We start from the raw sequence: 22,090 nt of genomic DNA, 5'->3' as shown, positions 1-22,090 counted from the left end.
AAAGATCTAGACTCTTTAAGCAGATTAGCTGCATGTTGCAATTTACTCCCAAACCAAATCCATAATCCAAGTGTGTTTTATATAACTGAGGGAACGTGTGAGGCTGTTTACTCTTGTTATAATATCTATTGCTCTAGACTTTTGACTATAAATAAGTCCATTAAGTCATTAAGAATTGATCATGGAACAAGGAGGATCCACTGCAGTTATACTGAGGGGTGTTTTGGTTTGAACTAAAAATCCACTTGATCCACTTGATCACTGTGAACCTGCAGCAGGTAAAGATGACAAGAGTCTAAGAACAAGGCCAAGTCATGTGTGTTGCTTTTTTGATATAGCCTTTCAGCTTGTACTGACTTTTGCCTCCACTTTAAAACACTGGAAGTGTTTAGTGGAGGTATTTGGTAGCCCTTGGTGTATCTGTGAGGTTTATTTGTTCTCAGACTGTACCCATAATTTGAACTGATACAGTATTTTAGTATCCAGGAGGATGGGCTGCTGAAAAGCACCCTGTGGTTGTTGGCCTCTGTCAGCTGCAGAGACCTGAATTAGTGCTTGAGAAGGAAGAGATTTTTCTGTGCCTTTAGCTATCCAGTTTATTTTTTCTGCACCTCTTTATATTTTTGAAATCTTATTGTGTGATGAAGGCAAAGTCACCCAGCTCTTTCTTATCTTGTAAATGAACTGGCCACTCAGCATGTTGAAGAGTTTAAGTGACAAAGTAGTAAATGACATAAAATTTCACTTGAGTGTAGCCTTTAGGGCAAGAAGCTTCATATGGCAGCTGGAGAACAGAGTGTTCTCGAGTTCAGTTGATTGCTCTTTAAACATTGCTTTATCCTTTTAATGAATAAAGAAAGTAAAAAGGGAAGATTCAGAAAACTCAATTCAGTGGCTAAGAAAAATTCTGGCCCCTCTATAAACTTGTCCTGTTGTACGTTTGTATCACGCTGCTTACTAAAGAATGGAAGACTAAAATAGTGATGGTTTTGGATGATCTTCACCTCTGTGTTGCTTGCAGGCTAAACAGATTGTCTCTACCACCTCAGAAACATTTTTCTTTTCAGAGAAGTAGCAACAACCTTGACTCTTAAGACCCAGTTGCTTGGAATGTGATGAAAAACATCAGTTATTCATATTTAATTTGTGGACCTCAACCTACAGTGGGTATTAGTGGCTTCTTAGTTGAATTTTCTGAAAGAATTTGGTGGCTTCCCTGCCTTCTTCTGGTTGAACATGATGTAGAGAATTGAATTTACCTTCAAGATAGAATGAGCCGTTCCAAAAGTACCTGTAGAAGTCTTGGTCAGAAAGGAAAAAGCAGAGGAAATGAAAATTCTGGTAAACTGTGTCTTCTCTGTTGTGAGAATGAAATCTGAAAGGCAGCATTATCATTTGTGAGATCTGGAAGTTTACCATCTGATGGGATGAGCCAGCCTCTACCAGCTGCAAAAGAGCTTTTCACTGCTGGAAGGTTGAGGAAAAGGGGAATCGTGGTTATTGCCAGCATTGTTCTCTGGCTGCAGGTAATGCCTTACATGGGATCGTACCAACACTCACCCTGTCCATCTGCCCTTACTCAGAAATTCCCCCTCTCTCTTAAAGACTGAGCACTGACACCTGTGTTAGCAACTTTGGGGCTCTGTCTTTGGTGGTGGGCTTTTTCTTAATTTGGAAAACTTTACAAAGAGGCCACACCTCAGTTTAGCACATAGAGAAAGTACACACATGGTCTAAATCTGCCTGCATAATTCCATTCATTTTGGCACCCAGTTTACTTCTCATAGGAGCTGATGTCTTCCAGCTGCACCTAATGAGCTCAAATTCACCCAGGAAGGGGTAGAGGATGCTGAGTGAATCAGCAACATCTGAGATTCCTCAGAGCCTTAATTTACATGTGTATTTGGCCTACACTTGACAGTGATCATGAGCATGCCTTAATTTCCCACTGGGCATTGTCATCCTGTCCTCCAACATTGGTTTGTCCCTTCCTTTCCTTTCTGAGATGTTACTTCTCTGGCCTCCCTGCTTCTGATGTTTTCTTTGTTAGTTTCAATAAGCTTTAAGTCTTGATCTGAAAGCTAAGTAATATATTTGTATTTTTTGTCTGGAACACCACATGGCAGTCCAAAACTTCCCTGAATGCAGATGTCATAAACATTTGTCTTCTCAATCACTAAAGCTCTAGCAGGCTTTTATGTAATTATATAGAGTAATTACACTCTCCTGTAAACTATCATTAAGTCTGTGGAAAGGCTTGTGCAAATTTCAGTAAGCTTTGGGTCAGGCTCATTACCGATCCAGAAAGATGGAATTTTTTGTTGCCTGATTTGTTCTGTCTTTACTGTCCATAAGAACACAAATTTCTTCTGAATCAGGATTTGTAAAATGGGTCCTTTCTGTTTCTTTGGGCACCAACCAGTAATGTACCACCCTTGAACACGGTCCTTGCACTGCGGCTGTTCCAGCTGAGTATCCTGGGATTTGGGTGGATGCAGCACGTGGGTGAGCCCGGTGCAGTGGGGAAGGAAGTGTTGCTGACACATCAGGCAGTGACTTTCAGGTTGCTGCCGTAATTCTTGGAGGAGTTTATACCTTCTGGTGTTGGCATCCTATTTCTAGAAGATATCTGTTAATAGCAGAGATTAGTGAACTTAGAGGGCTCTATGAAGAGTCGTACTCAATTCCCTCAACAGTATGAACAGAGTTATCGTCCATGTGTAATCAGAGATGTTGAGGCAGAGGTAAATTTTAAGGGAGAATTTGTCTGAGGATCAAATGGGTGGGGGTGGATAAGTAGGCATCCCACAGGAGCTGTGAGACATTCCTGGCTAAGCTCAGCTCCTGTTTCTCCACGGCCTCTCCGGCTCTGTGGAGCTGTGGAGTGGGTGCAGGTGGTTGCCCTGTTTTCTGGGCACCAGCTGTGCCCCGTGTGTGCCACTGACAGTGCTGTACAGCTGTGGCAGACAAATCTCATCTGCTCAGATTATGAGCTGGCAGTAGTCCCACCAGAAGGCCCAAGCTTGCTGCTCCTGATTTACAGAGCTCACAGGACAGTCTGTTCAGAACCTAGCTATATCTGAAAATATCACTCTGTAATGTCTAAATGCCAAAGGAAAAAAAAAAGGATAAACTGCCAAGAGGCCTAGATTCTTTGAAGAAACAAGGCTGGCAGCATAACTCTTTTACTGACAGAGTGCTGCAGAAAGGGGGTGGTTGCACTGGAGGAGCTGAACTGACCATCAGTAAATCGGACAGGACCTGCCAGCACCATCAGCTGAGTTAATGCCCAGGGGTACAGTAAGGAAGAGCCACTCTTCCTGTTGCCTTTCTGTCAGAGTCACAGAGTAGACAAGTAATAATGTCTTCATTCAGTATAAAAATACTGTTCCATTAATTGAAATAATAGACTAGAACTGGGTTTGTCTGGAGGTAGAGAACAGAGATCTAGAGCCGGGCCTCAGGCAGGGGTAGATATAATTTACTTACTGTTTGTGTTCCAGTGCTGTCATTTGCTGCACTCTAGGCTGACTGGCTGGGATTAATTTATGATCCTTTCTTGCTACTTCTCCGTTGCCCACCAGCACTGCAGATAAGATGATCTATCAATTGCCACAAGAATCACTTCTTTGTGTCTTTTACCTGCCTTCACTCCTGATTCTCTAAAGCAAACTTTACTTTTAGCTGCTGCTTCATCTCCTGCATCTTTTTTGCTCAGTCAGCCAAAGACTTCTATTCCAGCAGGTCCCAAAGGTGTGCTTTCTTAATTCCCTGGTAAATTTTGAAATGAATCCCCAGCTGGTACCAATCACTGGGCTGAATGTAGGTGTGCTGATTAGCTGCTGTGACAACTCTGTCTAATTAGCTGAGTTGGTTTCTCCTTCTCAGAGTACCCAAAAGAGATGTTTGGTTCAAGGTTTTATTAAGGTGAACTAGGAGTTAATTATTATGCAGAAGGGGTTGAAGACTGATCAGCCTCTGATCTAGCTCAACAGCCTTAATTAATGGAGGCAGTAGAGGCCTCATGTTTCAGGAGTGACAGTACAATCACTAGAGTTGTCCACTTGTCCCTCTCTGTTTCCCTGTAGAATAAGATTCCTTTATCTGCTCACCTTTGCTCAGCCCTCAGAAAATACATTTGAGCTCGAGCAGTTCATGCTCAGACAAAAAAAAGTGACAACAGGCATTTTACCTTGGCTGTCCATTATTTTCTTGGATAGCTGACCAACATCATATTTGGGAATATAGGCTTCAACTAAATATCTCCTTCCTTGAGAATAGAAACTCAATAAAGAACTGGGATCTAATCCACAGAAATTTCCCAAGGAACTGTAAATACCTGGAATGCGAAAGTGGGGATGGATACAAGTGTTTCACAGTGCTAAGATTAGCCTTATTTCCACTTTCTGGCCAATAAAAACTCCCAGCATTGGTGGTTCCATCTGTTCTGCAGGATTTGGTTATGTTCCTGAGTCTGGGCCTAAATGCAGTTGGTGTTCTTCCATGCTTTTCAACAAGGCTGAAGAAATTTGGCAACATATGCTATTTTCTTTTGGTGTCTGTACACTACTAGGATGAAAAGTGTATCTGGCATGTGCAAAGGTAGAAGAGTTCAGGGTGAGTTTCTTTTTTAGCAAGGGGTTCAGTGTGTGGTGTTACCACAAGGAATTTTGGAGCGTGCAGTTTCTCTCCCACCCTCAGGTTCCCTCTTCTACTGTCCTGCATCAGTGACCAAGCATTCAAGCCAGTCTTGGAACACCAGCACCTTCTTTTCTGGCTACCTTTTTACAGGGTTTGGGGTTTTTTGTCCAAATTGGATGCCTTACTGATGGATTTTCTGGGTGGTTTGAACTAGTTTGGGTTGTAACATATTTCTTCTGCAGACACAATTGCTTCCTCTCCTGCAGGTTAAAGCTCTTCCTCTGCCTCATTCTGTCAATGTCCCTTAATGGTCCTTAAGGGCCATTTAAGAGGTAGCTTTTCCTGAGCCAAGTTTTCTTGTTTCCTCCGTTCTCTTCAGGAGCAGCTACTCCCATCTATCTCATCTTTTTGAAGATCATCTATCTCACCATTTTGAAATGTCCTGTATAAAAACTGTTAGCAGCTCAGGAATCCAATAAAACACAGTTTTTTAACTGTTAATAACTTCAGGATTTTTTCCATTAAGTTTTAACATGAAGTAAGATGCTAAATAAAATCAAAGGAGTTTTATTTAATTCTCTCAACAGTTCTGCTCTACTCTCATAAATAAAACATTCTCACAAAAAGACACTTATTTTAATATATTCTCACACTGCCACCCAGGCTGAGTTCCTTGACTCTCAGCAACCTCACACAGTGTTGATAACTTCATGGGACCACTGCTGTGCTGTGTGTGGATGAGTCAGCTTTTCATTTTCACAGTAGCTTTAGTTTTTCTTGCAAACACACATTTCTCCTAAAAAACTCTGGCTAACTCTCTGAGGTTTGTCATGGTCCTCCCTCAGAGCCACTGTTGTCTCCACTGTCATGTTCAACAATCTGTCAAAATGTCAAATTTTCAATCATCTGACACAACTGGTTCCATGTGCAGGGGCTTTCCTCACAGAACCCCCTCTTTGCACATTTTGTTTGCTCATTGTCTGTAATGAAGTTAAAAGAGCCAATCCAGTCTCAGCTGCACCCTATACCTGATTTTTCTTGCTGATAGTTGAGATTATCCAGGTTATTCCTTTTCCTTCCCTCCTTTGAACCAGTAAATTTTGCTACACTGGAAATGTGCAGAATTTCATTTTTATTTTAATGAACTGCTGCTGCGAGAGTCCTTCCCGGTTTGAGCCCAATCACTTTGTCAGCTTGATTAGTCAAATTGCTGGTGAATCTATTGCTCTTCTCCATAATCATGAGTATAGTTGCATTATTAAAGATCTTTCTCTGTCCTACACACAAGCAGAGTTCAAAGGGGTGAAGGAGAGCACTACCCCCAATAATCAGTAGTACAGTGGCTGAGAGAGCTCTCGTCAGATGGAGGGTGCTCCTAAATTGAAGTTTTTGTATTGTCTGAGAATGGCTGCATCTCAATGTTTGCCATGCTGGAAAGGAGGATTTGCTTGGAACTAATTTCAGTGTATTGGTGGTTGCTGCAGTAACAGCCCCAGCTGTTGTTCTAATGCTCAGAGATGCATCAGTGCTTTAGCTGACTGTTCTGCTGAGTTCTGTCCTCTCTTTCCAACAAAACCTGGACCTCTCACGTCTCAGAACTAAAAAAAAATCTGCTCCTTCTGATGTTCTGCAAGGAAATTCCATTCAGGAAAAGGTTTGCTTTGGCAGGTTGGCATTTTCTAAAGTGAAAACATGTCTGAAGCATTTTCAAGTGGCCCTGTGAACGACTGAATTTAATTTCAGTTTCATCCCTGAATTTTCAAACATTGTGTTTCTGTGTATATGGCTTTGTTTTTTGTTTTATTGTGTTTTTATTGGTTCTTGTTATTTTTTGTTGGGTTTTATTTTCCCAACTACTCTTTCTAGGCAGAAGCACAAACCTTTGAAGTAATGAAGATTGTTCAGGAAGTGTGACAGCACAAATGTCAAAAACACTCTTCGAGGCTTCTCCTGGACTCCTGAAGAACTTGGGAGTTGTCAGGGGGAATTTATACCACGATGAACTTACTTAGCTGTCTGGACAAACTTACTTGGCTGTCTAGAAAAACAGAATTTCTGTTTTATTAGGAATTTTGCATTTTGGAAACTAGTAAAACCTGATAGTAAAATAGACTGTGAAACCTGTCACTAAATGGATGATCTCCTACAGCCAGGGCCTAGAAAGGTTGGACAGGTCCCTGGAGGAGATTTTGATTTTTTTCAGAAACTGTCACCTGATGGAGAACATCCTTAGGGAAAATTTATTTTCAATGAAAAAGATCTACTAGGACATATTACATTCCTGTATTGGAGCCACAGGTTACAGGCTGTGCTTTACTGATGACAGTGAAAGGCTCATCAACAATGTGGGGGTACCACAAGATCTGATGCCACTGTGTTCTCTAAAGGACTCACATGCTACAAGCACAAGCTGATTTCTTGGGTTTTGTTTGTGATGGTGGCAGCTGTCACCTGCTGCAGTGTGCATGGAACTGGGCTACTGCTGAGAGTGCCACTGAGGCAGCATTGCAGGTGTTGCCTCTCTGCTTACCCTGCTGCTCCCCTGGAAAGCCCAAATGTCTCTGGCAAGAACAATAACAACAACAAATCCTCGTGGCATGCACATCCAGTAACCCCTCTCTCACACAGAAAGCTGCTCCCACTGCATTCCTGTTGCAAGAATTAGGAATAAGAAATCTGACTTGTCAGGGACTTGGCCAGCCTGCCCCAGCTCTGCCTTCCCTGCTTTCTGTGGGATGGTCTGGCCCCAGATCTTGAGCAGTGGGGCAGGAATATTTCCGTTTCACCCACGTGTCTGAGCAGTCCTTGGGCTGGCTGTGTGGGGAGGCATCAGTGACCCTTCTCTCTTGGGTGCCTGACTTTTGCTGCCTCTTTTGCTTGACATGCCTCTCTTGAAGCCAGCCTGGAAAGTGTTTGCAGTTGAAGCAAGTGGAGCAAATTCTAATTTGTCTGGAATGGGCCCTCCTGTTAAATGTTAAACTGACCTTTTCAAGAGAAATTTACTTGATAGTTCTAAGTGAAGCCCTGCTTTAAGCTAAACCTGTCACTACAGCATGATTAAAATCACTTAAATGTACATCAGTTGCACATATTATTAATGGAAATTGAAATCAGCCTAAATGGTAACCATAAATTTTAAATCAGGGGGAAGAGGATGGAGATAGAAAAACTCATACATGATGTGAAGGTTAAGGTGCCTTATTCACCCAAAAATTAGATGAGCTGAACAGGGAACTTTATTCTGAAGGAGTGAAAAATCACAGATGCTTTTTTCATGTATTTACAGTCCTCCAATTCTCACCTATTGAAAAGGGAAATTCAGTCCATTTTTGTCAGGAATTCAACCTGTGAAGATGTGGAAGGATCAGTCACAGTTGTCTGGTCTTGTTTCACCTGCCACAGGACCTTTACCCACAAATGATGAGATTTCTGAGAGTGGCAGGTGTGAAGGGGTGTGTGTGTAGGCAGTGCTGAAAGGGGGGCTGGGGCATCCTGTGGTCCATGAATGGCTGCTCCCACTTGAGCTGCACATTTAAAGTCTTGTACCTGTTCTTGCCTCCTTCCCTTCCCCACCACAATTTGCTTCAGTGTTTGGCTACCCTAGCAATTGTTACTTAAAGTGTCTGTTCTAATTGGGCACTAATAAATCAAAACTGAATTGAAGACCTTCCACTTACAGTAATTTTTCAGTGACTTTCTATCACACAGCAGGACAGGACTTGGCAACCATCTCCCAGAGAAATGTCCAGGGACTTATGAAGGTCCTTTTTGAGGGTATAATCTTTATGTAGCTGTGTGACCTTGGCCATTCCAACTGCAAATTTAAACTTTTTGTAATTAATAACTCTTCTTCTACCAGCCTTGACTTTCACACAGGTGAAATTAGCATGGCTTTTTCCAGCTGTTTTGGGACATTGGGGGTTTATAGGGCTTTTGTGGTCAAGTGTGGAGTTTGGTTATCAAAGCTGAAATTTTTTGAGCCTGTTAGAAGAAACACCTTTATTTAAGGGTGTTGGTGGTGGCTGAGGATGACAGGTTTGTTATAAGAAGGTGGGAAGAATTTTCAGGTACTTGGCTGAGTTCCTCTTGGTAGCATTATTTTAATGACTAGATTGTATAATTAATGTCTTTATACACCCACATTTTTGGAAAAATCTTCCTTATCATTTTAATTACAAATAAATTAAAAACAGATGGCTTTTGGGGTAAATAAGTCTTCTGGTCTTTTTTAGGTTGTTTAGGAATGTGGGTTGTCAGTAGTGGATTAATATGGCCCATCAGTAAGGATTTTAGTGTCACGGACTCTTTTAAAGATGTTTCAATCTGCAGTCCTTATGTTCTCACAAACAGAAAATTTATTTAAAATAAGATGTTGTTGCAACGCAGGGCAAAATAGTAACCTGATCTTGTGCAGGATGTTTCTTATGTAGAATTTACAGCCAGGCTTTAACTTACTTTTATCCTTTAACTTACTTTTATCTTTTACCACTAACATAAAAGCAAATCCCGTTTTATCTGTAGCTGGTGCTGACTTAACGATGACTTTCAAAATCAAAGAACCCAAAGAGCTGAGCTCATTTCTAGACTGTCAGCCTGCAATTCCTCCCTGCCCAGATGCCAGTGTATCAGTTTGCTAATAGACTGTTTGAACACCTCACCTTGACCGCAGCTTGCTCTGTTCTTAACACACAGCACAGGCTCCTGGCCATTTTTTCTGCAGAGTGATAGGGAGCAGGCATTCTCCACAGGCCTGGAAAACAGTATTAATCTTCTGCTGTGTACTTTCATTTTATTTCCTGTAAAAATCCATCTTCTGCTACTGGAGTTGACCTAAGGTTAGATGTCGGAGGAACAAATTGCTGTCACCTGCTCCATACCCCAAGAGTAGCTATAAATAGGAAGCTTTATAACCCCACTGATCCTTGAGATACACAGTGATAAATATGCTTCTACCAACCAGAGCAAAAAAGTAAAGCTGCATGGCTCTGGGTGTTTATTATTTGCAGCTAAAACAAGTGGTAAAGCTGAATCACTCAAAATGCTTTAAAAAGAAAAACAGTAACACTCATTGTATTTGTCTGTTTAAAAGCACTAATTAGTGATTCTTGGGTAGAGTGATCCAGTAGCACAGCTTTTACATCCAGCAACAACAAATTCTTTCTTAGATCCTGTGGTGTGCGAAGAGTCAAGCTAACAGCTTAGTGTGTTCACTGCTTGGACTCAGAGAATGAATTGAAAACCTTTCCAGTAGAACAATTTTCTTCTGGGAAATGCAGCATTATTCAGATAAATCTTCTGCAATATTTTAAAAATGAAATCTTGACAGAAAATGTAGGAATAATCTGAAACGGAAAGTATGTTTCATTTTGATTTTTCTCCTTGTTTCATTAGAGCTTTTTTTTCCAGTAGGGTGTCAGCCAGACTGTGTTATAAAATATTCAATTGAATGGATAATGGTAACACTGGTATAAGTGAAATGAAACACTCTGAATTACTATTTTTTTAATTTAATCTCTTTCCCTCTTGTATTCTTACTCCATCCAGTTTTGGGAATAATGATATTTTAAAGCAAGGGAAAGAAATTAGTATCGCCTAAGGGATGAGAATTGCATCTTCCAACTAACTTTTGTATGAATTAATGCATGAAGCACGTTTTTATCTGGTTTTAAAATGCTACAGGTCCTTGGGAGTTACTCCATTATAACAACTAAGGGGCTTGGACAGTGATTTTGACAATAATGTCTTGGGCTGTCTGAATCTTTTAAGCTTTCTAGCTGTTGATTTGCACTGGCAGGATATGAAGATTGCATATTGTGTTGCAAATGCTTGGATGGTGCTAGCCAGAAAATCTTTTCTCTGGCTTTTAGTACAAACCCTGCAGAAGATCTGCAATGCATTTATGGCACAGTAAAATTTCTCCTTACTCTTAATTGGAGGTGGGATAAAGTGGCTTTCTGGATGTATAATGTGGCTGTGGATGCTAAGGCAGCTCTGCTGAACAAGTGTGTTAAACTTTCTAACTGAGCTCAGCCTGCTGTGAGGGTTTTTTGAGCGAAGCTGCAGTGACCTCAATGTTATGATGGGGTGGGAAGTGTAGGACATGTATGGTTGTCTCATCTCCCTGATTAATGGAAAAGCTTCCTGTTGCTCTGCCCTCAAGCTACAAAATCCATTAACCACCCCTTGGGGTGCCTTAAATTTATTCTGGCCATTACCATCAATTAGAAAGTTAATAGCGTGATGATTGCTGGGCTCCAGTCCTAGCTATTTGTGTGATTTACACCAGACTGGGGTGAAAATGGGAAGAATCAACACTCAAGGAACCACTTTATGAGCAAGAATTTGGCATTAAGGGTGTGCTGATGTCAGTATGCCTCTGTAAACATATGGCAAGAAGAATCGTAAGTCATTCTCAATTCTAATTTAAAAGGCAGCTTTTGATTTAAGCATATGGAAGAATGACTTTAATATCCAGCTAGGCTGAGATTTGTTTTGTTGATGACCATAAGCCTTGAGTGAGACTGGGCCTGTGGGAATGGCTGCATTCAGAGTTGCACTGTTGCAGAGTGTTCACCAGCCTGATGAAGGAAGGGCAGCAATTTGCATCCAACCCTGCTTGTTTGTTTTGATAAATGAGTTAGGTGGACGAGATCTTCCAGACTGGTGCTTTTCCACTTATATTCCACTGATTCCCCAAAATTCCCTTAAGGTAAGAAGGAAAAAGCCTGTTGTCAGTAAACTTTCATTCCTTTCTTCTTGGTCTCTCACTGAAAATAATGTTGCAATGGCAAATGAAAGAGTATTGAAAACCACTAATATGGATTTAGGGACAGAAATGCTTGGATCATACACACCATCAGATGAATGAGCATCTGTAACCTGTCAGCTTTTGGTATATATTTGGTATTATATTTTTGGCATATATTAATTAGCTGTAAAAACTTAGTGGAGTTACTGGTCCTTCCCACATGCATCCAGGTCCTGTGGCACAAAATTGACTTGTAAGAAGAGCAGGAGAGATGGCTCTGATGTTTCAGCCAGAGCACCACTTGAGCCAGCCTCTTGAGCCTTTCACTGAGAGGGTCAAGTGGAGGTCTTGCTTTGATGGCTTCTCCTTTGTTTCTCACTGCTGGCTTTCACCCAGCAGGGATTAGAACAGCTAAAGGGGTTGTCATTGCCAGCCTCCCTAGCTCTTGGCTTCTGCTGCTTCAGTCAGTGAGGGACTGGAGATGAATCTTCGAGGCCACAGGGAGGTGAGAAGCTGAAAGAGAGTTTGAAGGGAAAGTTCTGGAAAGTCACCCTCTCTGCTGCTCAGGCAATGGAGAGGAAACACCCAGGCCCTTCCCCTTAGCAGTGGCAAACGCCAGCCTTGCTGGGAGTCTGGTAACCAGACAAAATAGGTGGTAACTCCACAGCTATTTTTTCAAAGTCCTCTGCTCGTGACATCCTATCCCCTTTTCCAGAGCTAATCATGCAAGTGGTCACTTAGCACAGCGGGGAGGGGTTCCATAATGTAGCTGACCCCCAAAATGGGGGTCAAATAGCAAATAGTGAATTTACAGTCCACTTCTGCGAAACAGTGCCTTCGAAGCACTTCCAGAGCAGAGTCCAGTCAAAAGCTCAGTAATTGTACACTTGAAATAAAAATCTTCATGTCTTGCATTCTGACAGCAAAGATCCTTCTGGTTTCCCAGAAGAAATTGCTTCCAAGCAAGGGCAAATTGATCACTGAAGCTATCCAGTTCCAAGTTTGTGATGGTGCATCTACACCGTAAATAGTTCAGATTTACATGAGGGTGTGATCAGGATCTGATCTCTGATCAGCAGGCAGAGGAGTGGGGAATCTGAGTATGGATTTTATCAGCTGCCAGAATCTTCTGTTCTTGGCCTGTTGACATGAGAAACCATTGCACTGTGCAGGTACAGGGGGCTTACTGATCTAACAAGATGAGACGGACATCTAAAATTAGAGAAGCTGTAAAAGGGAGGAGGGGGAAAGTGCATCATTCCCATCTAATCCAAATTTGATCTTTTTTCAGGCTAAAATATTTGATGTTGCTCTTTTCTTTGGGTTTCCAACCTTTATGCAGCAATGTCTCTGAAGCCTGAAGATAAAAAGCCCTTCTCCACAATATAGTGGAATGTTACTTCTGCTATAAAAGGCAGTGGCATCAGAAATTATGTTTAAAAAGTAATTTAATGACATCTTACAAGCATAGAATGTCTCTGTATTTTTTCACATGGAAGTTTGTTCTGAGTTTGCTGTTCCATGGCTAGTTTGGTAATATAGGAGGATCTGAAGAGGAATTATGCAATGTCACATGTCACCAGAGCTAAAACAAGATAATCTACATTGGTGTATTAGCTTTACCTCATTATATTTTTGATTCTATTGTGCTATTGATTTTGTGTACCACAGACTATTTATTCTTTAGGTTTTATTTTCCAGTGAATTTACCAGGTGTCTCCAAGAAGAAGCTGTGTGAACAACACAGATTTGTTTGTTCTAAGGGTTGTTCACCATGTCTTGTACATGTGTGATTGATCTCTGCAAAGAATGCTGTGCTTTAGCAGAATAGATATCAGCCAGTCTTGAGCAGTTCAGAGAGACAAGCTTTGCATCACAGCAAGGGCAGTGCAGATCAATTCAGGTGGATAATTCTGATCTCAGGACAAGAGTGCTTAAGCCTACTCAGCACCATTGTCCAAGCTTTCAGGTGATAAAAAAGCACTTACAAGACTTAGAGCCTCATGCTTGGATAATTGCAGAGACTTTATGTCAACTTTCAGTCTTGCAGCCAGGTGGTGTGGTTTAACCCCAGCTGGCAGCGAGGCACCACCCAGGGCTCTCTCACTCCCCCCCCCCCTCCAGTAGGATAGGGAGGAGAATCAGAAATAAAATCCTCAAACTCATCCCTTGAGACAAGAGAAGTTATTGAAACAAAGTAAAATGTAATAAATATAGGGAGGGAGGGGAGGGGAAGAGAGAGGTAACCCCCAAGAAAAATGAGTGATGCAGAATACCATTGATCACCACCTGCTAACAGAGACAAATTGCTTCTAGACTGCAATCAGCCTTTCTTCCTGGTAATTCCTCCTGCTGATATAAACCTGGCACGATGGTTAAAGTATCCCTTTGGCCAGTGTGTGTCAGCTGTCCTGGCTGTGCTTCCTCCCAGCTTTTTGCACGTTCTTACTGACACTAACTAGTCCTTGTCTTAGCACAGGCCCCACGCAGCAACAACCAAAATGTTTGTGTGTTACCAGTGGTTTTCTCGTGCTGAATCCAAAAGAGAACACTGGACCAGCTGCTAAGGAGAAATGTACTCTGTCTCAGCCAACACCAGGATAATGGTTCTCATTTGTGTGCTACCCTAATTATTAGGAGAATTCTTCTTTTCCCTGTCCTTGCTGCTGTCTAATGCTGTGCATTATGGTATGGGTGGATTTGCTCTTCTGTCTTGTCCAGTTGGGAACTCTTGCATCTTCATCATAATTGACCATTTCCTTTGCCTTTCATCTGACACAGATAAGAGTAAGAAATAACCTTACCCTGATTGCACCATTTCCTTTCATGCCATACAACCTGTCTTGTTTCCTGTTGGAATATTCCCACTGTCCTCATCCCATGACTTCTGAAGCAATTGTTGACCTTGATATAGGAACAAGTATTCTCTGCTTCCATGGGTTGGTAACCTGAGTTACTCTCCACTGAAACAGCATGGCATGCAAATGAGGCAAATTTACTTTTCTTGAGCCATTACTTGGAGAGACAAGAAGCTCATCTTTGTGACTTACAAATGACATCTCATGGCCCTCTCACTCCCCTATATTCTTTCTGCCTGAACTGGGTAATATTTTGAAAAGTTATCCAATGCAATATTTAGAATGGGGATTGGATGATAACATATGAGCTGCTTTTCCTGCTTGTCACATCTTTAAATTATTTATAGCAATAATCAGCTGAATGTATTAAACCAAAAATTACAAGAAATTTGAGTGTGTAGGTTTCTGTTCATTTAGATTACTCCAAATAAAAGTTGATTGAAAATGAAAAGAAGAGAATTGAATTACTTCAACTGATTATGCAGAGAAATGTCAATTTAATAGTTTCCTATTGTTTCTTTGTAATTTTTTTTACTCCCTCTCCAAGTCTTTTTGGTGGCTTCTGCAGGTGGGAAACTTTATTTTATGATGAGGAAATTCTTTGCATTAGTGGAAAAAATGAGTAGAATTCCTCCCATGAGTAGAAAATTCTTCCCATGAGTGGAAAAAAAAATACACATTTCATTAAACTCATAGAAATTTATGATTTAATTTTGTGTAAAACATACAGCCACAGCTCAGATTGGAAGAAAATAATTTCAAAATGGAGGTTTGAATCTGTTCTAAAATGCCTGTTTAAACTGTTCCTAATTTTGTATTTCTTAATTTTGCCATTGATAGCAAGACTTCTTCCAATCCTTATTTACACTCACGAAACCATAGAAAATTTGAAACTGTCAGGATGGAATGGGAAGATGGTGGAGCCTGAGGGGACTTGAATTTGGCTCTGCCACAGACTTCCTTCAAATGTAGGATTAGTTATCTCGTCTTTCCCTCTGTTTACCCACCTAGACAGTGAGAACAGTACTATTTGCCAGCCTGCTGGGGGCCTCATGAGAAAAAAGTAATCAGAAATGTGTTCACTTAGGGCGTGAGGCATGTGGGTCCCTTGAGTTTTGAAATACCTTATTTTTCTTTATGCTGGAGATGTCAAAAAATTTAATTTCAACCTGTCTGGATAAATTTGAAGCGTTTTAATGTTGTGACATGTCCAGTGCTGTTACAGATATTTAAAGAAATGCTGATCAATTGTTTGGCTTGGCACTGCTGTCAGACCATTGCCCTCTTGAACCAAAATCTTACAATGATGCTCTTTTCTACATGGAAATTTTGTCCAAGGACACAGGACTTACTGTGTTTACATCTTGCAATTGCTCTTCCAGGTGGAATTGTATAACTCTATTCAAAATGTGTCAGTCTCCATGAGCTAAGCAAACAGATCCCATTAGAAATGTGAAAAGCCTTGGGGAATTATTTATACAATGAATTAAAATGACAGACAGTGGTGAGAAGTGTCTGGGTGAAGCAAGGTAATTTGCAAAGCACAAGTAACTTTCTATGAAAATGAAGAAGTAAATTAAAAACAAAAAAAAGTTTCACCCTCAGAAACTGAGATCAGGCATTATTACTTTCTGGAAAAAAAATAGCAGGGTTGCACATGAAGGAGTTAAATCAAAAGAGGCATTAGACCAGAAGTGATATCTATCAATGCCTTGTGAAGGGATTAACAGGAGGAACATGTGAACATAAATGGCCAGCTGTTGAAGAAGACTTTGACATTACTAGCTTTTGTGAAATATGGTGATGTGGCAAAAATCAATGGGAAGCTTTACTACATGGCTATGAAACCAAAGTAAAGAGTTTCAGTTTAAGAGATGAAGGAATTGCACCTCAACCTTAAAGTCTCCCCAGAAAAAAAGAGTGCAAATATCAACAACTCTACAGCAGAGATTACGAACAGGCCTAAAACACTGTATACAGGAATACAAATTTGCTTCAGAATTACCAACTCCAGTATTTTTTGCATTCAGACATGAAAGATAATTTTTAATGTCTTAATTATTCCTTTATTCAAAAACATGTTCGTTTGAAAGCCTTTTATTAGTGCAGCCTGTGGCTCTGTGGTTCTGCCTTCTGCGATCTGAAGGGCTTCTTTCCAAAAATCTGCTCTTGGAAGATTAATACGATAGCAACTGGCAAATCTTGTGCTCACCTGGCCATTCCCTTTGGAGGCAAACCAGGTGGCAAACTTGGTTGTGTGTGAGGTTGGAACACAAGATCTAATAGTCATTGCTTAATTTAAAAAGGCCTGGCTTGTGCCAGGGATAAATCCATGTGCAGAAGGAGCACAAGGCCAGAGCCCATCTCTCACAGTTCAGGTGCTTCTGGTCCTGGCTGCCACTTGGAGCAGGGTTAGAGCAGCAAATTAAACTGTGGAGGGAGGAGAGGAATAAGGACACGAAGTGCAGTGCTCTCATGGGGGAAGCAGTCAAGTTAATATGTGAAAACCAGGCATAACTGGTGGGAAAAGGGAAAAAAAAAAAAAGTAAATGGTGCCAATTAAAGTGATTGCTTCTTAATGATGTGTGTTAAAACAAGTAACTTAATCTGTTAACATGGGAAAAAAGCTGTGCTCAATAAGCAGGTGACATGAGACAGCTTAAAGTCTGCAAGTAATGTTTTTTTCTTTTTTTCTCATGGAGTATTCCAGAAAGATCTTGATGCAAAAAAAAAAAACCCTCCTGACCAGATGATCAACTGTTCAATTCTTCAAGTCTTCAGCATTTTTATATAAAATAACTATGAGCAACCTTAAATTTGTAAGAAAGGAGGAAACGGCAACTTGCTGGGGAATTTATTTAATCTATATATTCAAACTGACAGTACTCTGAATGTCAGTCTGTGCTTGTTGCAAAAGAAGAAAATTTCCATAGGGTTCATGTTGCTGCTTGATTCAGAATGCCTGTTATAATTGTGAAATATTGGTAGGAATGGATTGAGATATATTCATGACAGTAGGTGGACTAATGGAATTCAGTGACTTTATTTAAAATGTGCAGGAGTTTATTATAATACTGTAATAGAAATGTCATTTACCCTGACGGGAGGAGAGGGAAAAGCCCTGTCAATGAATAATAATGAAGTTATTTAAATGTCAGCTTTCTTGCAAATAGTTTGCAAAACAGAAATTATTCTACTTGCTTCTACTTCTGTTTTAATTTATTACTGGGAAGGCCAGAGCTTCAATCTCACAATTCTGTTACATTTTTATACTGTGAAATGAGCTAGTAATCATGAAAATGTTTATCTTTTTGTATTGTCTTCTGCTTTACTGAAAAAATAGGGAGTTGTTTTTAAACAGCTACTGGTAAAATTTGGGATTTAATGATAGCAATTACAACTAATATGGTGGGACAAGTGTGATGTTCCAAATTGAATCTAAATACTTTTATTTTCTGAATGCTATTCTTCTACTGTCTTCTGCACTTCAGTGGCATCCACAACTTACCACTCCCATCCCCCTTCTCCCCCCAAACAATCTGAGACACCATTGCAACACACGTGTCTACACAAGACACAATAAAATAGGGCTTACTGTTCACTCATTTGCATATAGTTATTCCATTAGCTGTAGCTATTTAGAGGGCATAGTTTATTTTTGCTCTGCAGGTCCTAAACCCAGGGGTTTACTGCTTTACAATTATTTCTCCAGGCATTTGCTTGCTCATGTTATACAGATGGACTAAAACTGATTTCGCTCTGCAGAACTTCAGAGGAGCAGCCTTCCACACAAAATGTGGAAATGTTGATTGCTTAATATCCTTTCCCCTTCAGATAACTGGGATTGAATTTGTTGATCCTGCTCTGTCATTAATGCCTACACCCTGCTGAGGTGCATCTGTCTTTGCAGCTCTTCCAGGTTAGGCTGGCTTCTTGGGCTATCCAATGGCTGATGTGTTTTTATGGGTTAGGAGTCTCATGCTGCTTTATACACCCATTTAATAAGACAAACAAAGCTTGTTATGTAGGCTGCTCATCAGTGCCTGCTTGTATACATATGCAGATATACATACATATATATATATATATATATATATATAAGAAATAAGATAAATGCAGGTTTGTGGTATGCCTGGGTTAGGTCCCAACAGAGGCTTCCCATGTATGCAGTGTTTCCTTTGATATAATTATTTTTTCCCACTGCTCTGCAAATGTTTACATTACCATTTCTTTGTGTTAAAACACTTATGGATGCCTATCTGCTCTTGTATATATATAATATTTTCCCCCTCTCCCCCTGCCCCTCTTAAAATTAAGGGTAATTGTAAAGTGGTGCAAAAGAAAAAAATGGTAAATGGGAAGGTAGAAGGAGTAGCTATTGTCAGTTTAGAACACAATAATGAGAGTAAGATCTAATAGTAGCTCCTTTGATTGCTCGTGAATTCGTTCATCTGAAAAAAATGATGTTTTTCTAAGCTTTTAAATCTTTCGGTTTCTTTTATGGATGTTGACAGAAGCACACGCTTCCGTCTGTATAGAGTGTTACCTGTAAATAAAGCTGTGAATGCAAAACAATTGCCTAGAGATTTGAAGTAAGAAGTGGCTGGCAATTCTGAGATTACCATTTGCAATAGGCTGTTGACATAATTTTGCTTGTGTTGTGGCAGGGGTACTGGCTGCCTTTCTTGAACAATTTCAAAGCAAATTTTATGTCTCAGATTTTCATTGCTCCTATCCCCTTTTGAAGGATCCCATTTTGAATTCATTATCGCTGGTATAAGAAAAAGCAGCATTATTTTGTCAATATATTTTTCCAAGCTCAGCATGTCAGATTTAGTCCTTACTATCTTTGCATGTCTTTGGCAGCTCAAACTTCACAAAGGGTAGCTTTTGGGGTTAGGCAGAGAGCAGCAGAAATACTCATTTCTGATAAGACTGGGTGGTGAGGTGGGGCAACGTAACAAAGGGACGCTGCCATCCTTGGCCAGGCTGTGTTCAGCATCCTGCTGTGGATCCCCTCACCCAGATGCTGGAGCATCTCTGAAATATTTGGTAACAGTAACAACCAGCACACTGTCCTACTCCTCAATCCTCTGAGGAAATAGCTCAGTTAGTTTATATGTGCTCCTGAGAGAGATGACCTTATAAAGGGAAAGATCAGTCAGCAGCTGAGAATTTGCCGTTAATGTTCTAAACACCAAAGGTCATACATGCACACAGAGGGTGTGTGCTTATTGGAGGGAAGGAGAAATCTAAAGACATAAATCATAGGGCAGTTTTTATATGAGCAGGCAGATATGTACAAAGGCTTCTATAAAGTTCCTAAATAGAAAGACTCAACTTTAATGCAGATTCATGTTTTAATGCAATTCATCTTTCATGGATAAAACCTTTGGTGGCTGCTTTCTTGTTTTATTCATGCAAAATCTGAAAATTGCAAAATCTAAAATCCCAGAAGCTATAATATGAATGTAGGTATGTGGTACTTGATTCAGAAATGTTCCACCCCCCATATTCCACAAAAAAAAAAAAAAAAAAAAAAAAAAAAAAAAAAAATCATTAAAGGTCTTAAATGCCTTTGTGAATTTAGCCAGTCTTGCCCTGATAGGAGAGAACCTGCAAATAATGAGTGCCAAGATTTTACTTCAGAATGTCTGGCCTTGGAGTGCTTAGCAAAAGGGAAAATTCATATTACTGCTTGCAAGTGAACATTTGTACATGTTACAGATGAGATACAGGAATATGTAATGCTTTTGAATGTCTGTTACCCAGATATTTGTTCCTTTCTGCAATTTATGGATGCCAGCTCTACTGGGCTGGGCTCATTATCTAAATCTCTGGGATACTGGGACAGAATTCAGGCAAGCATGAGCTGCATAATGAAAACCTCTGCTGATGATTGATCTTGGTTCCAGTCACGTGTTAAGAGTAACTCCTTCAGGAACACTGGACAGTCTTATTTGTTCACAGTTTTTGTTCTTCCCCAAGACATGTAGTCGGTGTTTTTACGGGCAACCCTCATTTCCAAAATATTTTACTTTCTCTACTGAATGGTGCCTTTTAAAGCAAGAATAATCCTTTCTGCTAGTCAGTGTCAGAGAAGGTACTTTGGGATATTCTGACATGAGCCATCTTAACAAAATCAGTCCAAGCTTGGAGTAGATGATGAATTGATAACCTTAGTCTCTTGCTGTCTGCTATTTGGCATTTCTGACAATCATTATCTTCTGTATGCAGAATGTATCATTTTTTATTGTGCATGTTTAAGATGCTTTGGGAAGATGCTGGTTAAATTTTTCCTAATCTAATTTAAATGCAAATTATAAACACGCACATGATGTTGTGTGTGTATAATTAAGTATCATTATATACTACATGAATCATTGAAAAAGCTCTGGAGAGCCATTCTGCTATTTAAAGCATGACTTATATTGAAAAGCTGCCAAGTGACTTGTGGTTTTGTGATTAAGTGTTTGTACTTATAAGAATCTCTCTTGAATTGTAGGTCAACAGATTATGGGACAACATATGAGAAACTGAATGATAAAGTTGGTCTGAAGACTATTTTGAGCTACTTGTATGTGTGCCCAACAAACAAACGTAAGGTAGGTGACAATGTGTTGGCTCATTTTACCTTTATGATGCTATTTCTGCCCTGGAGAGCTCTTCTAATTTCCTCAATATCTGTTACAGTTTAAGTAGCAGGAATCTCTCTTTCACTCTTACCTTGAAAAAAAATGTGTTATTTATTAAAATTGTACCACCTATACTACTTAGCAGGAATACTAGAGGGACGGATGGCCATGGACAGGTGCTGTGCATGTGATTGTTTGCTTACTTTCTGGATGGTGTTGATTTTGTTCTCTGGAAGAGAGACTTGTTAAAATAGCAGAAATGAATCTACAGTGACCAGATTGTATGTAACATTATTTGTCTTTTAAGTGCTCCCAAAGGTGAACTGAACAGGATTTGACAAATTCCAGCAGAGAAAATGCCTTCAAAGCCCAGAAGGTTTTAATCATTCAGACACCCTAGTGACTAACACTTTACTATGAATTTATAATGCTGACATATTCATGAATGGAATCTGGATGCCTTTTTTCAAATGCATTTTTGACAATTTTTTTTGTTTTCTACTCCTTGTTTCGTAGTCCTTGAGTCACTATAGGCAAAACTGAATTGCATTGGCAGTAAATGTTAGTAGACTCACCTCTAAAGGAGGTTGGGTGTATTTGGGTACCTGAAGTCACTCTAATGCTGTTCTCACTATACTGAAACAATTATGTGTTCTTCAAGAAAGACTGTGAAAGGAAGAAGGAGCTGTCCTAACCAGAAAGGACAATGCTTAGCAGTTTAAATTGCAATTAAATGGCCCCAAATTAGTGGAGAGATGTCATCTCATTGATACTGACCCTTAAGAAGATTGAAGCTTCTCTCCAGGAGCTGAAGAATGAAATGATCTGATCACTTAAATGTCTTTCAGCAAGCCAACTGATGTGCAGGCTGGCACTGAGAGCCTTCATCACCTCTAGCTGCATCCTGCACCCTCCCACTCCCTGCCCTTCTCTGCCACCCTTGTTTGTGTAGCCATCTGGTGAGCTGGATCCAGGGCTGACCTGCCTGAAAAATAATCCTTTTCCAGCTCAACAACTACGTAGATGGAAGGAAAAGGCTTTCAGGCAGAAGTGTGGAACTATCTTTTCTGGCAGACGTCTGCTGTAAAGTTGGCCTATAGTCAATATGATCCAGTGCCAGAGGAAAGCTGCAACACCTGGGATGAGACGACCTAGGTAATGGTCTGGTGGAAAGATTCAATTTTTCAAAGTTTATTTTAGCAGAACAG

General features: G+C 40.2%; 1 protein-coding gene across 4 annotated transcripts in view; it reads left to right on the top strand.

The window, feature by feature from the left end:
• The window catches only part of LOC110473608 (VPS10 domain-containing receptor SorCS1), a 258,920-nt gene that overhangs the window by 95,218 nt on the left and 141,612 nt on the right, over positions 1–22,090 (top strand). For all 4 annotated transcript variants that reach the window (XM_031505274.3, XM_085582756.1, XM_085582759.1 and 1 more), the window contains exon 3: positions 20,753–20,852. In XM_031505274.3, the coding sequence (XP_031361134.3) occupies positions 20,753–20,852 (100 nt within the window). The remainder of the gene's footprint in view (positions 1–20,752; positions 20,853–22,090) is intronic.

Source organism: Lonchura striata, chromosome 6 (assembly GCF_050655825.1).
Source record: "Lonchura striata isolate lonStrDom1 chromosome 6, ASM5065582v1, whole genome shotgun sequence".
In the NCBI taxonomy this organism is placed as follows: Eukaryota; Metazoa; Chordata; class Aves; order Passeriformes; family Estrildidae; genus Lonchura; species Lonchura striata.
The sequence above is the reverse complement of the archived record's forward strand: the minus strand, read 5'-3'. Positions and strand labels throughout refer to the sequence as shown.